Source organism: Salvelinus sp. IW2-2015, linkage group LG10 (assembly GCF_002910315.2).
Source record: "Salvelinus sp. IW2-2015 linkage group LG10, ASM291031v2, whole genome shotgun sequence".
NCBI classification, from domain to species: Eukaryota; Metazoa; Chordata; class Actinopteri; order Salmoniformes; family Salmonidae; genus Salvelinus; species Salvelinus sp. IW2-2015.
The window spans coordinates 8,493,144-8,509,725 of NC_036850.1; the positions used below are offsets into that span (position 1 = coordinate 8,493,144).

Here is a 16,582-nt window from a genome sequence, read left to right on the forward strand (position 1 = left end):
CGCGTGAACAAAACAATTTTGAAGCGTGGCTTCCGATTGGTCAGACCAACGTGGAATGTTTTTCGTCACTGGTACATCCTGTTTGAGTTTCTGCCTATAAGACGGAAGGAGCAAGATGGCGTCATGGTTGGATTTGCCGAAGGGAGGGCGGGGGAGGGCTTTGTATGCATCACGGAAGTTAGAGTAGCAGTGGTCGAGGGTATTGCGCATGCGCGTTGCGCAATCAATATGCTGGAAGAATTTAGGTAGACTTGTTCTCAAATTTGCTTTGTTAAAATCCCCAGCTACAATAAATGCAGCCTCAGGATGTATGGTTTCCAGTTTGCATATAGTCCAGTGAAGTTCCTTGATAGCCGTCTTGGTGTCTGCTTGAGGGGGAATGTACACAGCTGTGACTATAACTGACAAGAATTTTCTTGGWAGGTAAAATGGCCGGCACTTGATTGTAAGTAATTCTAGATCGGATGAGCAGAGGGACTTGAGTTCCTGTATCTTGTTGTGATTACACCATGAGTCGTTAATCATGAAGTATCTTTGAAAACACATGCATTTTGATCATATCAGATTCAGACTGCCCTGGCCGTACTGTCTTTCATTTCTTTCTCATATCCATTTAAGTAGCCCTACTTGCACACAATGTTAAGCATGGGTATGCATTACCTGGGTTATGAAGAGTGATCTGTTGAGGGAGAGAATGCTTTACTGACTGATTATTATTTCTCGTCAGACTTTTTACACCATGTTCATGTCTCCTCATGAGCAATATGGAATGTAACACAATTTTCAGTGACAGTGCTAGTTGTAAATCATACTGGATTGAACATTGGTTGGGAAATTGGACTGCCATGTTGAGTGGCAGATGACAAAGTTCACACTTTCAAGTTGTTTCCATACGGATTTGTTTCAGAATTTCCATCAGATCCATCTGCCTCATCAAAGTTAATATGTAACCCATATGGAACCTGGTTGTCAACTCTGAGAATACATTGGCAGCATTCCAAATATGGCATTGCACCTACAGTAGATGGTTGTTTACTGAACCTTGTTTATCATATTTCTATAGTCAAGAGTTTTGGCCTGCTGTTTTCATTTGACACAGGCCTGACTGTGCTTAATGTGTTTCCCAGTCTATGCATTTCAATCAACTGGGTCATACAGCAGCAGCATTCACTACAGCAAGCTAGCCAATCCACATGAGTCTCTTAGTCTGACCATGAGCTGTTTTCCTATTGCGGCACAGCCAGAAAAGATAACAGCGCCAATATCTATCTGATGATCATCAATACGTGGTCATTCTCTTGTCACAAGGCTAGTGCATTCATAGACCATTCACTACCGGTCAGCCAGTTGAGGACTGGCACTCATTTGATTTGACCTAGAAACCAGAGGAGATGATGGGCCCGGGGAATATCCATTCATCACCATGATGAGTCACTGAAACAACTGCTTACGGCTGAGATCGGCTGAGATCCCGTTAACGGGATCGACTTGACAACAGCCAAGTCAACAGCCAAGTCAACAGAACGTGCAGGGCGCCAAATTCAAACAACAGAAATCTCATAATTAAAATTCCTCAAACATACAAGTATTTTACACCATTTTAAAGATAAACTTGTTGTTAATCCCACCACAGTGTCCGATTTCAAAAAGGCTTTACGACGAAAGCACACCATCTTATTATGTTAGGTCAGTACCTCTGTCTCTTATACACATCTAGATGTGTATAAGAGACAGACGTCCCACTTGGCCAAAAGCCAGTGAAAATGCAGCGCGCCAAATTCAAATAAATTACTATAAAAATCTAACTTTCATGAAATCACACATGAAAGACACCAAATTAAAGCTACACTTGTTGTGAATCAAAAAGGATTTACGGCGAAAGCACACCTTGCGATTATGTTAGGTCAGTACATAGCCACAGAAAAACACAGCCATTTTTCCAGCCAAAGAGAGGAGTAACAAAAAGCAGAAATAGAGATAAAATTAATCACTAACCTTTGATGATCTTCATCAGATGACACTCATAGGACTTCATGTTACACAATACATGTATGTTTTGTTCGGTAAAGTTCATATTTCTATCCAAAAATCTGAGTTTAGGCGGGACGCTACTGTCTCACTTGGCCAAAAGCCAGAGAAAATGCAGAGCGCCAAATTCAAATAAATTACTATAAAAGTCAAACGTTCATTAAATCACACATGAAAGACACCAAATTAACTTCTCTAGGATAGGGGGCAGCAAGTTAGAAATAGCATTATAAATATTTATTTTACCTTTGATGATCTTGATCAGAATGCACTCCCAGGAATCCCAGTTTCACAATAAATGGTTGTTTTGTTCGATAAAGTCCATAATTTATGTCCAAATACCTCCTTTTTGTTCGCGCGTTTAGTTTTAAAAAATCCAAATTCATGACGCACAGGCCAGACAAAAAGTACAAAAATTCCATTACAGTTCGTAGAAACATGTCGAACGATGTATAGAATCAATCTTTAGGATGTTTTTAACATAAATCTTCAATAATGTTTKAACCGGAGAATTCCTTTGTCTTTAGAAACGAAAAGGAACACAGCTACCTCTCACGGGGGCGCGCCTGAGTGAGCTCATGGCACTCTGCCAGAAACCTGGTTGAAACAGRTCTCATTCCCTCATCCTTCACAGTAGAAGCCRGAAACAAGGTRCTAAAGACTGTTGACATCTAGTGGAAGCCTTAGGAAGTGCAATATGACCCCATWGACACTGTATATTGGATAGGCAAACCTACAAACCTCAGATTTCCCACTTCCTGGTTGGATTTTATCTCAGGCTTTTGCCTGCCATATGAGTTCTGTTATACTCACAGACATCATTCAAACAGTTATAGAAACTTCAGAGTGTTTTCTATCCAAATATACTAAWAATATGCATATCTTGGCTTCTGGGCCTGAGTAGCAGGCAGTTTACTCTGGGCACCTTATTCATCCAAGCTACTCAATACTYCCCCCAGCCATAAGAAGTTAATTCACATAAGGTAGTTTTCAATACATTTGAGTATAATATATATATTAAATATAGTATATTTGAAGATAGAAAATAGTAATTATTTCAAGGACATTATTTTCATAATATTTATTTGTATATTATTTATCTCAGATGAGGTTGCATACAGTAAAATTTACTTGCTGTTCAATGAACCATACACATATAATGAACATGCACCAGTGGAACGGTCGTTAAGACACTAACAGCTTACAGACGGTAGACAATTAAGGTCCCAGTTATGAAAACTTAGGACACTAAAGAGGCTTTTCTACTGATACTGAAAAACACCAAAAGAACGATGCCCAGGGTCCCTGCTCATCTGCGTGAACGTGCCTTAGGTATGCTGCAAGGAGGCACGAGGACTGCAGGTGTGGCCAGGGGAATAAATTGCAATGTCCGTACTGTGAGACGCCTAAGACAGCGCTATAGGGAGACAGGATGGACAGCTGATCGTCCTCGCAGTGGCAGACCACGTGTAACAACACCRGCACAGGATTTGTACATCCGAACATCACACCTGCGAGACAGGTACAGGATGGCAACAACAACTGCCCGAGTTACACCAGGAACGCACAATCCCTCCATCAGTGCTCAGACTGTCTGCAGTAGGCTGAGAGAGGCTGGACTGAGGGCATGTAGGCCTATTGTAAGGCAGGTCCTCACCAGACATCACCGGCAACAACGTCACCTATGGGCACAAACCCACCGTCGCTGGACCAGACAGGACTGGCAAAAAGTGCTCTTCACTGACGAGTCGCGGTTTTGTCTCACCAGGGGTGATGGTCGGATTCACGTTTATCGTCGAAGGAATGAGCTTTTCACCACGGCCTGTACTTTGGAGTGGGATCGATTTGGAGGTGGAGGGTCCATCATGGTCTGGGGCAGTGTGTCAGAGCATCATTGGACTGAGATTGTTGTCATTGCAGGCAATCTCAATGCTGTGCATTACAGGGAAGACATCCTCCTCCCTCATGTGGTACCCTTCCTGCAGGCTCATCCTGACATGACCCTCCAACATGACAATGACACCAGCCATACTGCTCATTCTGTGCGTGATTTCCTGCAAGACAGTGTTCTGCCATGGCCAGCGAAGTATGTGACCTGTTGGATCGGAGGGTGAGGGCTAGGGCCATTCCCCCCAGAAATGTCCGGGAACTTGCAGGTGCTTTTGTGGAAGAGTGGGGTAACATCTCACAGCAAAAACTGGCAAATCTGGTACAGTCCATGAGGAGGAAATGAACTGCAGTACTTAATGCAGCTGGTGGCCACACCAGATACTGACTGTTACTTTTGATTTTGACCCCTCTTTTGTTCAGGGACACATGATTCCACTTCTGTTAGTCACATGTCAGTGGAACTTGTTCAGTTTATGTCTCAGTTGTTGAATCTTGTTATGTTCATACAAATATTTACATATGTTAAGTTTGCTGAAAATAAACGCAGTTGACAGTACATTTACATTTACATTTAAGTCATTTAGCAGACGCTCTTATCCAGAGCGACTTACACATTGGAAAGTTCATACATATTCATCCTGGTCCCCCCCGTGGGAATTGAACCCACAACCCTAGCGTTGCAAGCGCCATGCTCTACCAACTGAGCCACACGGAAGCCACACAGTGAGAGGACGTTTCTTTTTTTGCTTTGTTTACATGTGGCCACAGAGCCCCATTGTCAGTGGCGAGCCAACCAGGATAGCCCGTCTGAGGTCCTGTTAGCCCCATGGGCCCCTGGCAACACTGMGGCATCAGCCGGAGACAATTATGACACTGGGAAACAAAAGCCATGGCACTAACAAAGAGTTCCCACTCCCACTGCCATCGTGCCACAACTGACATCACTAAGCCTCTGGATTTATCCCCTCCAGTTTTCAAGGAAGATTCCTATTGATTTTCTATCACTGTATGAATGTACACAGTAAATGGGAAGTGCCCTCTTAGTTTTTCATCTGATGAGACAAAAGGATATACCCCAACATATMTATCCCGCCCTTGCTCTTGAAACACTAGCTTTCACACCATAAAGACCATGACCATAGCTCCTATTTGCCTAATAGTTTCATAACCTGTGGGCATAACATTTGTTTTTTTATAATTTGTGTAGCAATAAGTCCTTAGTACTCTAGTTAATATTAATGAGATTACATTAGGTTTACCATAGGAACACAATCTGTAGCATCTATGGGTGTTTGTGGACGGCTGGAACAAAACAAGTGGATGACACATGTCTTTAGACAGGGGGATAACATGGATTCATTAATCCATCACAAAGGTAGTTCAGAAACCACCACATACTGTAAGTGACATTTGTTTGAGAATTAATGTCAGTAGTGTGACTGCACACGTCYTTCAATTTAGGCCTCAAACCTGCAGAGGTTTTGTCACAGACCCAAATCAGCTTTGGAATTTCATTTTTATAAGCAATTGTTATTTTTCATCCCCTGAAGTTTATAGGTGTTACATATTTGTAATTGCYCTGGTGGGCTACAGGCATCAAATCAAACCAGAGACAATATTCCCACAATTGAGTTTCCTCGACCAAGGGCCCAGTGGTGCATCCAACTCTGCAGTCATGAGTGTCCCCGAATTCTCGGTACAWTATCCAGGAAGGACAAGCTAATCTGAACTGATTTGAAACAGTGCCAAACAGAAGCTTTTTTAATCCCTCACRTTTTTTTTTATCAGAGGAGTGGAGAATGTACCCCTCTGAAAAGAAAAAGGTAGAGGGGGCTATTTCATGGCCCACTAGTTCCACTGTTTTGTTCCACACTTCAATTCCTATGTATTGTCACATAGTTTGGATTTGCTATTTGCTGCAGACACACCTTTCAAGGAATCAGAAGTATGAAGGTGCTTTCATAATTAAATGCAAATATGGCTCCATTTTCCCACTGCCATTGTAGTATTAGCAATTTAACTTTTAGGCAGATAAGACTTATTATCTCTGAAAAGTAGAGCAATTTCCTGTCTTAATTTAATTTGACAATTGGCAAATACCTATAGKAGATACAATATACATTATTCTCAACCAGCGTTGCAGGAATAGACACATTTTTATTGTTGCATACATCAATAGTACTTCAATTGTAATTAATTTGTATTATTTCCCTACATTCCCTGATCATTCCCTAAACMAAGACTTTGTGACACTTTCAAAGAATCTAGGTTTACTAAAGTTCTGGTATTGTAACAGTACGTGAAACTGTTGAGTGATTTGGTAAGCCCTGGCGACGGTAAGGGTCATCACAGCACATGAATAACTAACAAACACATGTCTCAAAGGGCCACTTGAGGATCTCTATGTGAAATAATTGGGTAGCAATAGCAAAGCAGGTTTTTAGTCAGAGTGCAATGGTGGTCTATATGTTTTGATTTGTTTTTGTAAAAGGGAGGACAGTGTTACTATTAATCATTGTTGGACATGTTTTGGCTGTATTAAAAGGAAATGCATTCCCCACATGTACAATATTTAATGACCCTCTCTCATGAAACAATCTTGAAATTTTGCTGGAGTGGGTCTTTATTCTGTAACATGTCATATGAACAGGCTCATGAGAATATTATACAGTTTATTTATTTTATTTTTATTTTTATTTATTTCACCTTTATTTACCCAGGTAGGCCAGTTGAGAACAAGTTTACATTTACAACTGCGACCTGGCCAAGATAAAGCAAAGCAGTGCGACACAAATAACAACACAGAGTTACACATGGAATAAACAAACATACAGTCAATAACACAATAGAAAAGTCTATATACAGTGTGTGCAAATGAGGTAAGATAAAGGAGGTAAGGTAATAAATAGGCCATAGTGGCGGAAAAATTACAATTGAGCAAATAAACACTGGAGTGATAGATGTGCAGAAGATGCATGTGCAAGTAGAGATACTGGGGTGCAAAGGAGCAAAAAAAAAAAAATAATAAATACAGTATGGGGATGAGGTAGTTGGATGGGGTATGTACAGGTGCAGTGATCTGTGAGCTGCTCTGACAGCTGGTGCTTAAAGCTAGTGAGGGAGATATGAGTCTCCAGCTTCAGTGATTTTTGCAGTTCGTTCCAGTCATTGGCAGCAGAGAACTGGAAGGAAAGGCGGCCAAAKGAGGAATTGGCTTTGGGGGTGACCAGTGAGATATACCTGCTGGAGCGCGTGTTACGGGTGGGTGCTGCTATGGTGACCAGTGAGCTGAGATAAGGRGGGGCTTTACCTAGCAGAGACTTGTAGATGACCTGGAGCCAGTGGGTTTGGCGACGAGTATGAAGCGAGGGTCAGCCAACGAAAGCGTACAGGTCGCAGCGGTGGGTAGTGTATGGGGCTTTGGTGACAAAACAGATGGCACTGTGATAGACTGCATCCAGTATGTTGAGTAGAGTGTTAGAGACTATTTTGTAGATGACATCGCCGATGTCGAGGATTGGTAGGATGGTCAGTTTTACGAGAGTATGTTTGGCAGCATGAGTGAAGGATGCTCTGTTGCGAAATTGGAAGCCGATTCTAGATTTAATTTTGGATTGGAGATGTTTAATGTGAGTCTGGAAGGAGAGTTTACAGTCTAGCCAGACACCTAGGTATTTGTAGTTGTCCACATATTCTAAGTCAGAACCGTCCAGAGTAGTGATGCTGGACGGGCGGCCAGGTGCGGGCAGCGATCAGTTGAAGAGCATGCATTTAGTTTTATGCATTTAAGAGCAGTTGGAGGCCACGGAAGGAGAGTTGTATGGCATTGAAGCTCGTCTGGAGGTTAGTTAACACAGTGCCCAAAGAAGGGTCAGAAGTATACAGAATGGTGTCGTCTGCGAAGAAGTGYATCAGAGAATRACCAGCAGCAAGAGCGACATCATTGATGTGTACAGAGAAGAGAGTCGGCCCGAGAATTGAACCCTGTGGCACACCCATAGAGACTGCCAGAGGTCCGGACAACAGGCCCTCCGATTTGACACACTGAACTCTACCAGAGAAGTGTGCCTGTAAAACAGATGATGAGCACCACATATTCTGAACTGCAGATTGTCTGTATCTACAAAGGCACAACTCATGCTCTCGGCCTCAAAAACATTTGCCAAGCCCCAAAGCCAGGTGATACAAGGCAGAACAGAGGAGTTTAGACCAACAGACTGTTTGTTCCTCGCCAGCAGCTGCATAAGGGAAACATCTCCACCTTTATTCCACAAATTTTCTATCAATGGTCCTAACAACAATTAGCAGAGAAATCAACTAGKATAGAAAAGAGTTAGCATCGTTATATTAAAACTGAGAAGCACCATGTTAAACTGGCCTGGCGTTATTACTCTGTTTGTGCCAGATTAATGGCACATTCCTAATGGCAGGCACAGAGGTGGCCTTAACTAGTGTTGTCCCCCACTATGACCCATTATGTCTCCTGCAGTCAGCAGGCCTGGGTACCTGTGGCTAGGCCTGATGCCTTCTGTAACCATGAACATTTACCGATGTTGTCAGAACACCTGAGAACACATTTTACAAAAAAAATTACCATACCATCTGTACTGTCAAGTTGCTGCCTGCGAACAGCTTTCCTCCTTTTATTCTCTTCCCACCTGAGCCACAGACTAATGACGAGTTGGGCATCAGCATCAGCKCTGCTCTTTATTGTTCATTTTTCAAAGCCTTCACTGTAAGATTGTTTTCTCTGTTGGGACGTTGTAGCACAGTATGCTGTGTCATTCATGTGTCTGGCAATAATGTTGTCTTTAACCTTACCAATAAGTACCTCTGGCTTTATAGTGGAACCAGGAAGATTACAGGGGGAGAAGCTAGCTGTAAGGAGTGATTATGGGTGTCAGAAGTCCACTCTCTTTTTAATTATGTGCCCTTTCTCATATACAGGTACCTCAGTCACTAGGGTGACGGCAACAGACGCAGATGACCCAGTCTATGGAAACAGTGCTAAACTTGTGTACAGCATACTGGAAGGACAGCCCTACTTCTCCATAGACCCCAACACTGGTGAGTGGATTGCCATGGTGAAATACTAAAGAAAATCAAAGTTTATTCGTCACATGCACAGGATCCAGCAGGTGTAAACAGTACAGTGAAATACTTACTTGCAGCTCTTTCCTCAACAGTGCAAAATAAATGTAACATTCAGGATCATGGCATGTAACATTGTCGAGCCTGGACAGATACACTCCTTCCTGTACGGTTCGATGGCAGTCAAAACAAGTGTTGTTTCAGTGAAATGTACAGATTGAATGCATATTATCCATACATGGACAATTACTCAGCATACAAATTATAGTTACGCTTTGAGGATATAACTCCAAACAAGATATTTAAGGACTCTTACATTTAAAAGACAGTGCTATCTTTTTTAATTCAATCTGCCGTCCGCTTATTCTTCAACCTTGACTCTGCTGTTTTCCTAATTGCATTTTCAGCCGACTTGTTAACAGTGTGTCTGTAAGCAACATGATTAAATAATGGTGAAATTACATTAATAATCAATGAGATGGAAATCAACTGCTCACAATTTGGAAAAACAACATATAATAAACAAGCTCCAAGAACATCCAAGCTGTATGTACATAATACATATGAAGGCATATTTCTACATATACTGTAGAAACCCTGTTTCCTCCTCAACAATATTATGATTTTAATCACTCACCTCTACCACAATAAAATGGAGAAGGTATAGTGAATCTATGAAAGGACAATTTGAGGATCAGTGTGTACGCTTTGCATGATTACTGAGCAAATGCAGATGGCTCATTCAAGTGAGCCAGCTGTTTTAATGAATGTTAATGACAAATAAAAGGTAAGGGAAAAACAAACATTATAATCCATTTGACACTTCCAACACCATGAAGGAAATGAAATGCATTTGATAAATAAATAAACATCATGCCCCAATCCATCACTTGGTTAATGGACGGTAGAAGAAATCCTACCGAATATCTATGGAAATTAGTGTTTGTCTTTCCACCCTTTTCAGTGATGAGGAWTTAATTTGAATAGCTAACGATGATCAACAGAGATGACAGTGGAGTGAGTAACAGAGGATAACTGAAGTGTGTGTGCATGTGTGTCTGTGGGTGTGGTGCGTGAGTACATGTGAGTGTGTGTGTGTGTGTGCACTTCTTTTAGGGAGAGTTGTTCTTACCTGCTTCAGACAGGTAAGAACAGTGCATTGTCTCAGGCATAATATGACCAAGGGTGTCAGGCCTTTATTAAGTGTTGATTATCTTTTTGATTATCCTGCCGGCCTGTTTTCTGAGCGGATTATCCTTGCCCTGAGCTCTTCATTTTCTGCACCGTGCCACTGCAGTCAATAAGGTTCATTCTGCGTACAATATTTTTTATATATACAGWACCAGTCAAAAGTTTGGACACACCTATTCAATCCAGGGTTTTTCTTTATTTMTACTATTTGTAGAATAATAGTGAAGACATGAAACTATGAAATAACACATATGCAATCATGTAGTAACCAAAACAGTGTTACACAAATCAAAATATWTTTTATATTTGAGATTCTTGAACGAAGCCACCGTTTCTTTGCCTTGATGACAGCTTTGCACTCTTTTGGCATTCTCTCAACCAGCTTCATGAYATTGTCACCTAGAAAGCATTTCAATTAACAGGTGTGCCTTGTTAAAAGTTAATTTGTGGAATTTCTTTCCTTCTTAATGCGTTTGAGCAAATCAGTTGTGTTGTGACAAGGTAGGGGTGGTATACAAAAGATAACCCTATTTGGTAAAAGTCCATTTTATGGCAAGAACAGCTCACATAAGCAAAGAGAAACGACAGTCCATCTTTACTTTAAGACATGAAGGTCAGCTGAACATTTAAAGAACATTTTACGTTTTAGTGCAGTCTCTTAAACCATCAAGTGCTATGATGAAACTGGCTCTCATGAGGACTGCCACAGGAAAGGAAGACCCAGAATTGCCTCTGCTGCAGAGGATAAGTTAATTTGAGTTAACTGCACCTCAGACTGCAGGCCAAATAAATGCTTCACAATGTTCAAGTAACAGACACATCTCAACTGTTCAGAGGAGACTGTGTGAATCAAGCCTTCACGGTCAAATTTCTGCAAAAAAACACTACTTAAGGACACCAATAATAAGAAGAGACTTGCTTGAGCCAAGAAACACGAGAAATGGACATTAGACCGATGGAAATCTGTACTTTGGTCTAAGGAGTCCAAATGTGAGATTTTTGGTTCCAACCGCTGTGTCTTTGAGACGCAGAGTAGGTGAACGGATGATCTCRGCATGTGTGGTTCCCACCGTGAAGCATGGAGGAGGTATGATGGTGTGGGGTTGCTTTGCTGATTAATTTAGAATTCAAGGCACACTTATTAACCAGCATGGCTACCACAGCAATCTGTAGTGATATGCCATCCCATCTGGTTTGCGCGAAGTGGGACTATCATTTGTTTTTCAACAGGACAATGACCCAAAACACACCTCAAGGCTGTGTAAGGGCTATTTGACCAAGAAGGAGAGTGATGGAGTGCTGCATCAGATGACCTGGCCTCCACAATCCCCTGACCTCAACCCAATTGAGATGGTTTGGGATGAGTTGGAAAGCAGAGTGAAGYAAAAGCAGCCAAAAGCAGCTCATTATATGTGGGAACTCCTTCGAGACTGTTGGAAAAGCACACAAAACACACCTCAATGTGTACAAAGCTCTCCCRCGCCCTCCATTTGGCAAATATGACCATAATTCTATCCTCCTGATTCCTGCTTACAAGCAAAAACTYAAGCAGAAGGTACCAGTGACTCGCTCAATACGGAAGTGGTCAGATGACGTGGCTGCTACGCTACAGGACTGTTTTGCTAMCACATACTGGAATATGTTACGCGGATTCATCCAATGGCATTGAGGAGTYTACCACCTCAGTCATCGGCTTCATCAATAAGTGCATCGACGACGTCGTCCCCACAGTGACCGTAGGTACAGACGAACCAACAAACAAGCAAAGCATCAATACAGGATTAAGATTGAATCCTGCWACACCGGCTCTGACGCTCATCGGATGTGGCAGGGCTTGAAAACTATTACGGACTACAAGGGGAACCCAGACGCAAGCTTCCCAGTGACGCAAGCCTACCAGACGAGTTAAATGCATTTTATGTTCACMTTGAGGCAAGCAACACTGAACCATGCATGAGAGCACCAGTTGTTRTGGACGACTGTGTGATAACGCTCTCGGTAGCCGATGTGAGCAGGTCAACATTCACAAAGATGCGGGGCCAGACTGATTACCAGGACGTGTACTCAAAGCATGCGCGGACCAACTGGCAAGTGTCTTCAATTACATTTTCAACCTCTACCTGACTGTAATACCTGCTACGGTAACCTTCCTAAATGATTACCGCTCCGTAGCACTCACGTCAGTAGCCATGAAGTGCTTTGAAAGGCTGGTCATGGCTCACATCAATAGCATCCTCCCGGATACCCTAGACCCACTCCAATTCGCATACCGGTCCAACAGATCCACAGATMATGCAATGTCAATCGCACTCCACACTGCTCTTTGCCACCTGGACAAAAGGAACACCTATTTGAGAATGCTGTTAATTGACTACAGCTCAGCYTTCAACACCACAGTGCCCACAAAGCTCATCACTAAGCTAAGGACCCTGGGACTAAACACCTCCCTCTGCAACTGGATCCTGGACTTCCTGACGGGCTTCKCCCAGGTGGTAAGGGTAGGCAACAACACGTCTGCCATACTGATCCTCAACACTGGGGCCCCTCAGGGGTGTGTATATAGTCCTGTCCTGTACGCCCTGTTCACCCACAARTGTCTGGCCAAACACAACTCCAACACCATCATTAAGTTTGCTGACGACACAACAGTGGTAGGCCTGATTACCGACATCGATGAGACAACCTGTAGGGAGGAGGTCAGAGACTTAGCAGTGTGATGCCAGGACAACAACCTCTCGCTCAATGTAAGCAAGACAAAGGAGCTGATTGTGAACTACAGGAAAAGGCGGGCCGAACAGGCCCCCATTAACATCAACGGGGCGGTCATGGAGCAGGTCGAGAGTTTCAAGTTCCTTGGTGTCCATATCACCAACGAACTATCATTGGTCAAACACACCAAGAAAGTTGTGAAGAGGGCACGACAACACCTTTTCCCACTTAGGAGACTGAACAAATTTGGCATGGGCCCCCAGATCCTCAAACAGTACTACAGCTGCACCATCGAGAGCATCCTGACCAGTTGTATCATCGCTACAGAGGTTGGTGCATATGGCCCAGGACATCACTAGGGCCAAGCTTCCTGCCATCCAGGACCTATATAATAGGCAGTGTCAGAGGAAAGCCCAAAAAATTGTCAGAGACTCCAGTCACTTGTATTTTTTTGATTTGTTTAACACTTTTTTGGTTACTACATGATTCCATATGTGTTATTTCATAGTTTTGATGTCTTCATTATTATTCTACAATTTAGAAAAGTCAACATAAAGAAAAAACTTGAATGAGCAGGTATGTCCAAACTTTTGACTGGTACTGTATATTTATTCTTCTCTGTAATAATAGTACCTACTTAGCAAGCTCCCTGGTGCTCGAGGGCGCCGGGCTGCCCTGCATTACGCACTCCTGCCACCATCATTACTCAACCTGCTTCCTCATCACGCGCATCAGCGATTCATTACACTCACCTGGACTCAATCACCATTGTTTTTACCTCCCCTATATCTGTCTGTTCCCCAGCTCGTTCCCCGCTTCTGCATTAATGTTTGTTTTTCTTTGTATACCTGGTTCTGACGCTGTTCCTGTCCTGTTCCATGTCTGTGCTAAATTAAATGTTCAACTCTCCGTACCTGCTTCTCCTCATCAGCGTCGGTTCTTACAATGGTATAGACTGTTTTCTCTGCTACCACACGGCAAGCGGTACTGGAAGACCAAGTCTAGGACAAAATGGCTCTTAACAGCTTATACCCCCAAGCCATAAGACTGGTGAACATTAATCAAATGGCCACCGGACTATTTACATTGACCCACCATTTGTTTTCTACACTGCTGCTGATTGATTTTTATTATCTATGCGTAGTCACTTCACCCCTACCTAAATGTACAAATTACCTCGACTAACCTGTGCCCTCGCATATTGACTTGGTAACAGTACCCCCTGTATATAGCCTCGTTATTGTTATTTTATTGTGTTACTTTTTAATTTCTTACTTTAGCTTATTTGGTAATATTTTCTTAACTCTTCTTAAACTGCACTGTTGGTTAACTTTACTTAGTACTCATCCCGGATCCGGGAGCACCCCCACAGTAAAAAAGCTGACTAGCATAGCCTAGCATAGCGTCAAAGTAAATACAAGCATCTAAATATCATTAAATCACAAGTCCAAGACACCAGATGAAAGATACAGATCTTGTGAATCCAGCCATCATTTCTGATTTTTAAAATGTTTTACAGGGAAGACACAATATGTAAATCTATTAGCTAACCACGATAGCAAAAGACACAACTTTTTTTCTCCACCATTTTTTTCCTGCATCAGTAGCTATCACTAATTCGACTAAATAAAGATATATATAGCCACTAACAGAAACAACTTCATAAGATGACAGTCTGATAACATATTTATGGTATGATATGTTTTTTTAGAAAAATGTGAATTTTTCAGGTATAAATCACAGTTGTACATTGCAGCTGCAATCTGAAATAGCGTTGGAAGCAGCCGGAATAATTACAGAGACCGACGTCAATTACCAAAATACTCATCCTAAAACATTTCTGAAAAATACACAGCCTACAGCAATCGAAAGACACAGATCTTGTGAATCCAGACAATATTTCAGATTTTCTAAGTGTTTTACAGCGAAAACACAATATATCGTTATATTAGCATACCAATGAGCTAACATCACACCAGCATTAAATCAAGGAAAAGGGGCGATAATGTTATCGCCACCAAAATATATTAATTTTTTCACTAACCTTCTCAGAATTCTTCAGATGACAGTCCTGTAACATCATATTACACAATGCATTAGAGTTTGTTCGAAAATGTGCATATTTAGCATCACAAATCGTGGTTATGCATGTAATCTGTCAAAACATGGCATGCATTCGGCGCGGCGCCATCTTGGAAAGGCACCTATGTTTACGATTATTTATCGTTAGATTGACAAAAAAAATACAGGTTGGACAGCTAATGAAAGATCGCTTGGTTATTAATGCAACCGCTGATTTAGATTTTTTAATTTACGTACTAGACATACATTGTGAGTTACAGCCAGACTAGTGCCGCAAAAAATGGCTGACAACTGCGTTTACATTTTTCCACATAAATACGGAATAAAATCATAAATAACTCTTACTTTTGGACGAGCTTCCATCAGTATCTTGGGCAAGTGTGTCTTTTGTCCAAAGAATCGTTGCTTTGTTGTAAACGACCTCCTCAACTTCAGAACTAGCAGCTAACGATAGCTACACGGCACACACATGCCCAAATCCTCAAACGCAATACTAAGGTAATTCAGAAAATAGCAATATACTCGCATAAACTGATATAAATCGTTTCAAATAACTTCGTTATGATGTTTCTAACACCTATATCGAATTAAATCACAGACGGATATATCTTTGATCAATACGAGAGCTTTTGAGCATGCGATTCTGATGTCCTCCCTTGCGTCCTGGCGAGCGTCAAAAAGAAGGGTCATCTCACTCCATTCCCTTTTATAAACTCTGAGAAACACACTAGAGACACCATTCACTTCTCATTGGTACTGACATCCAGGGAAGGCGGGTGCAGTTCATTTCGATTCATAGGGCATACACAGAGCTTAAAAACTGATCCGAGATCAGAGACAATTTTTCAGAGCTTCGCATGTCCTGTCATGATTTTCGCTGTAGAAAGAGTCTGGTTCACCCACAGACATAATTCAAACGGTTTTAGAACTAGAGATTGTTTTCTATCCAATAGTAATAATAATATGCATATTGTACGAGCAAGAATTGAGTATGAGGCAGTTTAATTTGGGAGACGATATTTTCCAAAGTGGAAAACAGCACCCCCTGTATTGAGAAAAGGTTTTTAAGGGCTTGCAAGTAAGATTCAAGGTAAGGTCTACACTTGTTGTATTCGGCGCATGTGACATAAATCATTTTGATTTGATTTGCTGAGAGAACGCCAAGAGTGTTGAAAGCTGTCATCAAGGCAAGTGTGGCTACTTTGAAGAATCTAAAATATATATTTTTTTGATTTGTTTAACACTTTTTTGGTTACTACATGATTCCATATGTTTATTTCATAGTTTTGATGTCTTCATTATTATTCTACAATTTAGAAAATAGTCAACATAAAGAAAAAACCTTGAATGAGCAGGTGTTTCCAAACTTTTGACTGGTACTGTATTTTATTCTTCTCTGTAATAATACTACCTACTTAGCAAGCTCCCTGGTGCTCGAGGGCGCCGGGCTCTGCATTACGCACTCCTGCCACCATCATTACTCACACCTGCTTCCTCATCACGCGCATCAGCGATTCTTACACTCACCTGGACTCAATCACCAGTGTTTTTACTCCCCTATATCTGTCTGTTCCCCAGCTCTGTTCCCGCT

The 16,582-nt window shown here is 41.8% G+C and overlaps 1 protein-coding gene across 2 annotated transcripts in view; it reads left to right on the forward strand.

The window, feature by feature from the left end:
• Positions 1–16,582, forward strand: part of cdh8 (cadherin 8) — a 104,896-nt gene that overhangs the window by 56,220 nt on the left and 32,094 nt on the right. For both annotated transcript variants that reach the window (XM_023995259.2, XM_023995258.2), the window contains exon 4: positions 8,866–8,985. In XM_023995259.2, the coding sequence (XP_023851027.1) occupies positions 8,866–8,985 (120 nt within the window). The remainder of the gene's footprint in view (positions 1–8,865; positions 8,986–16,582) is intronic.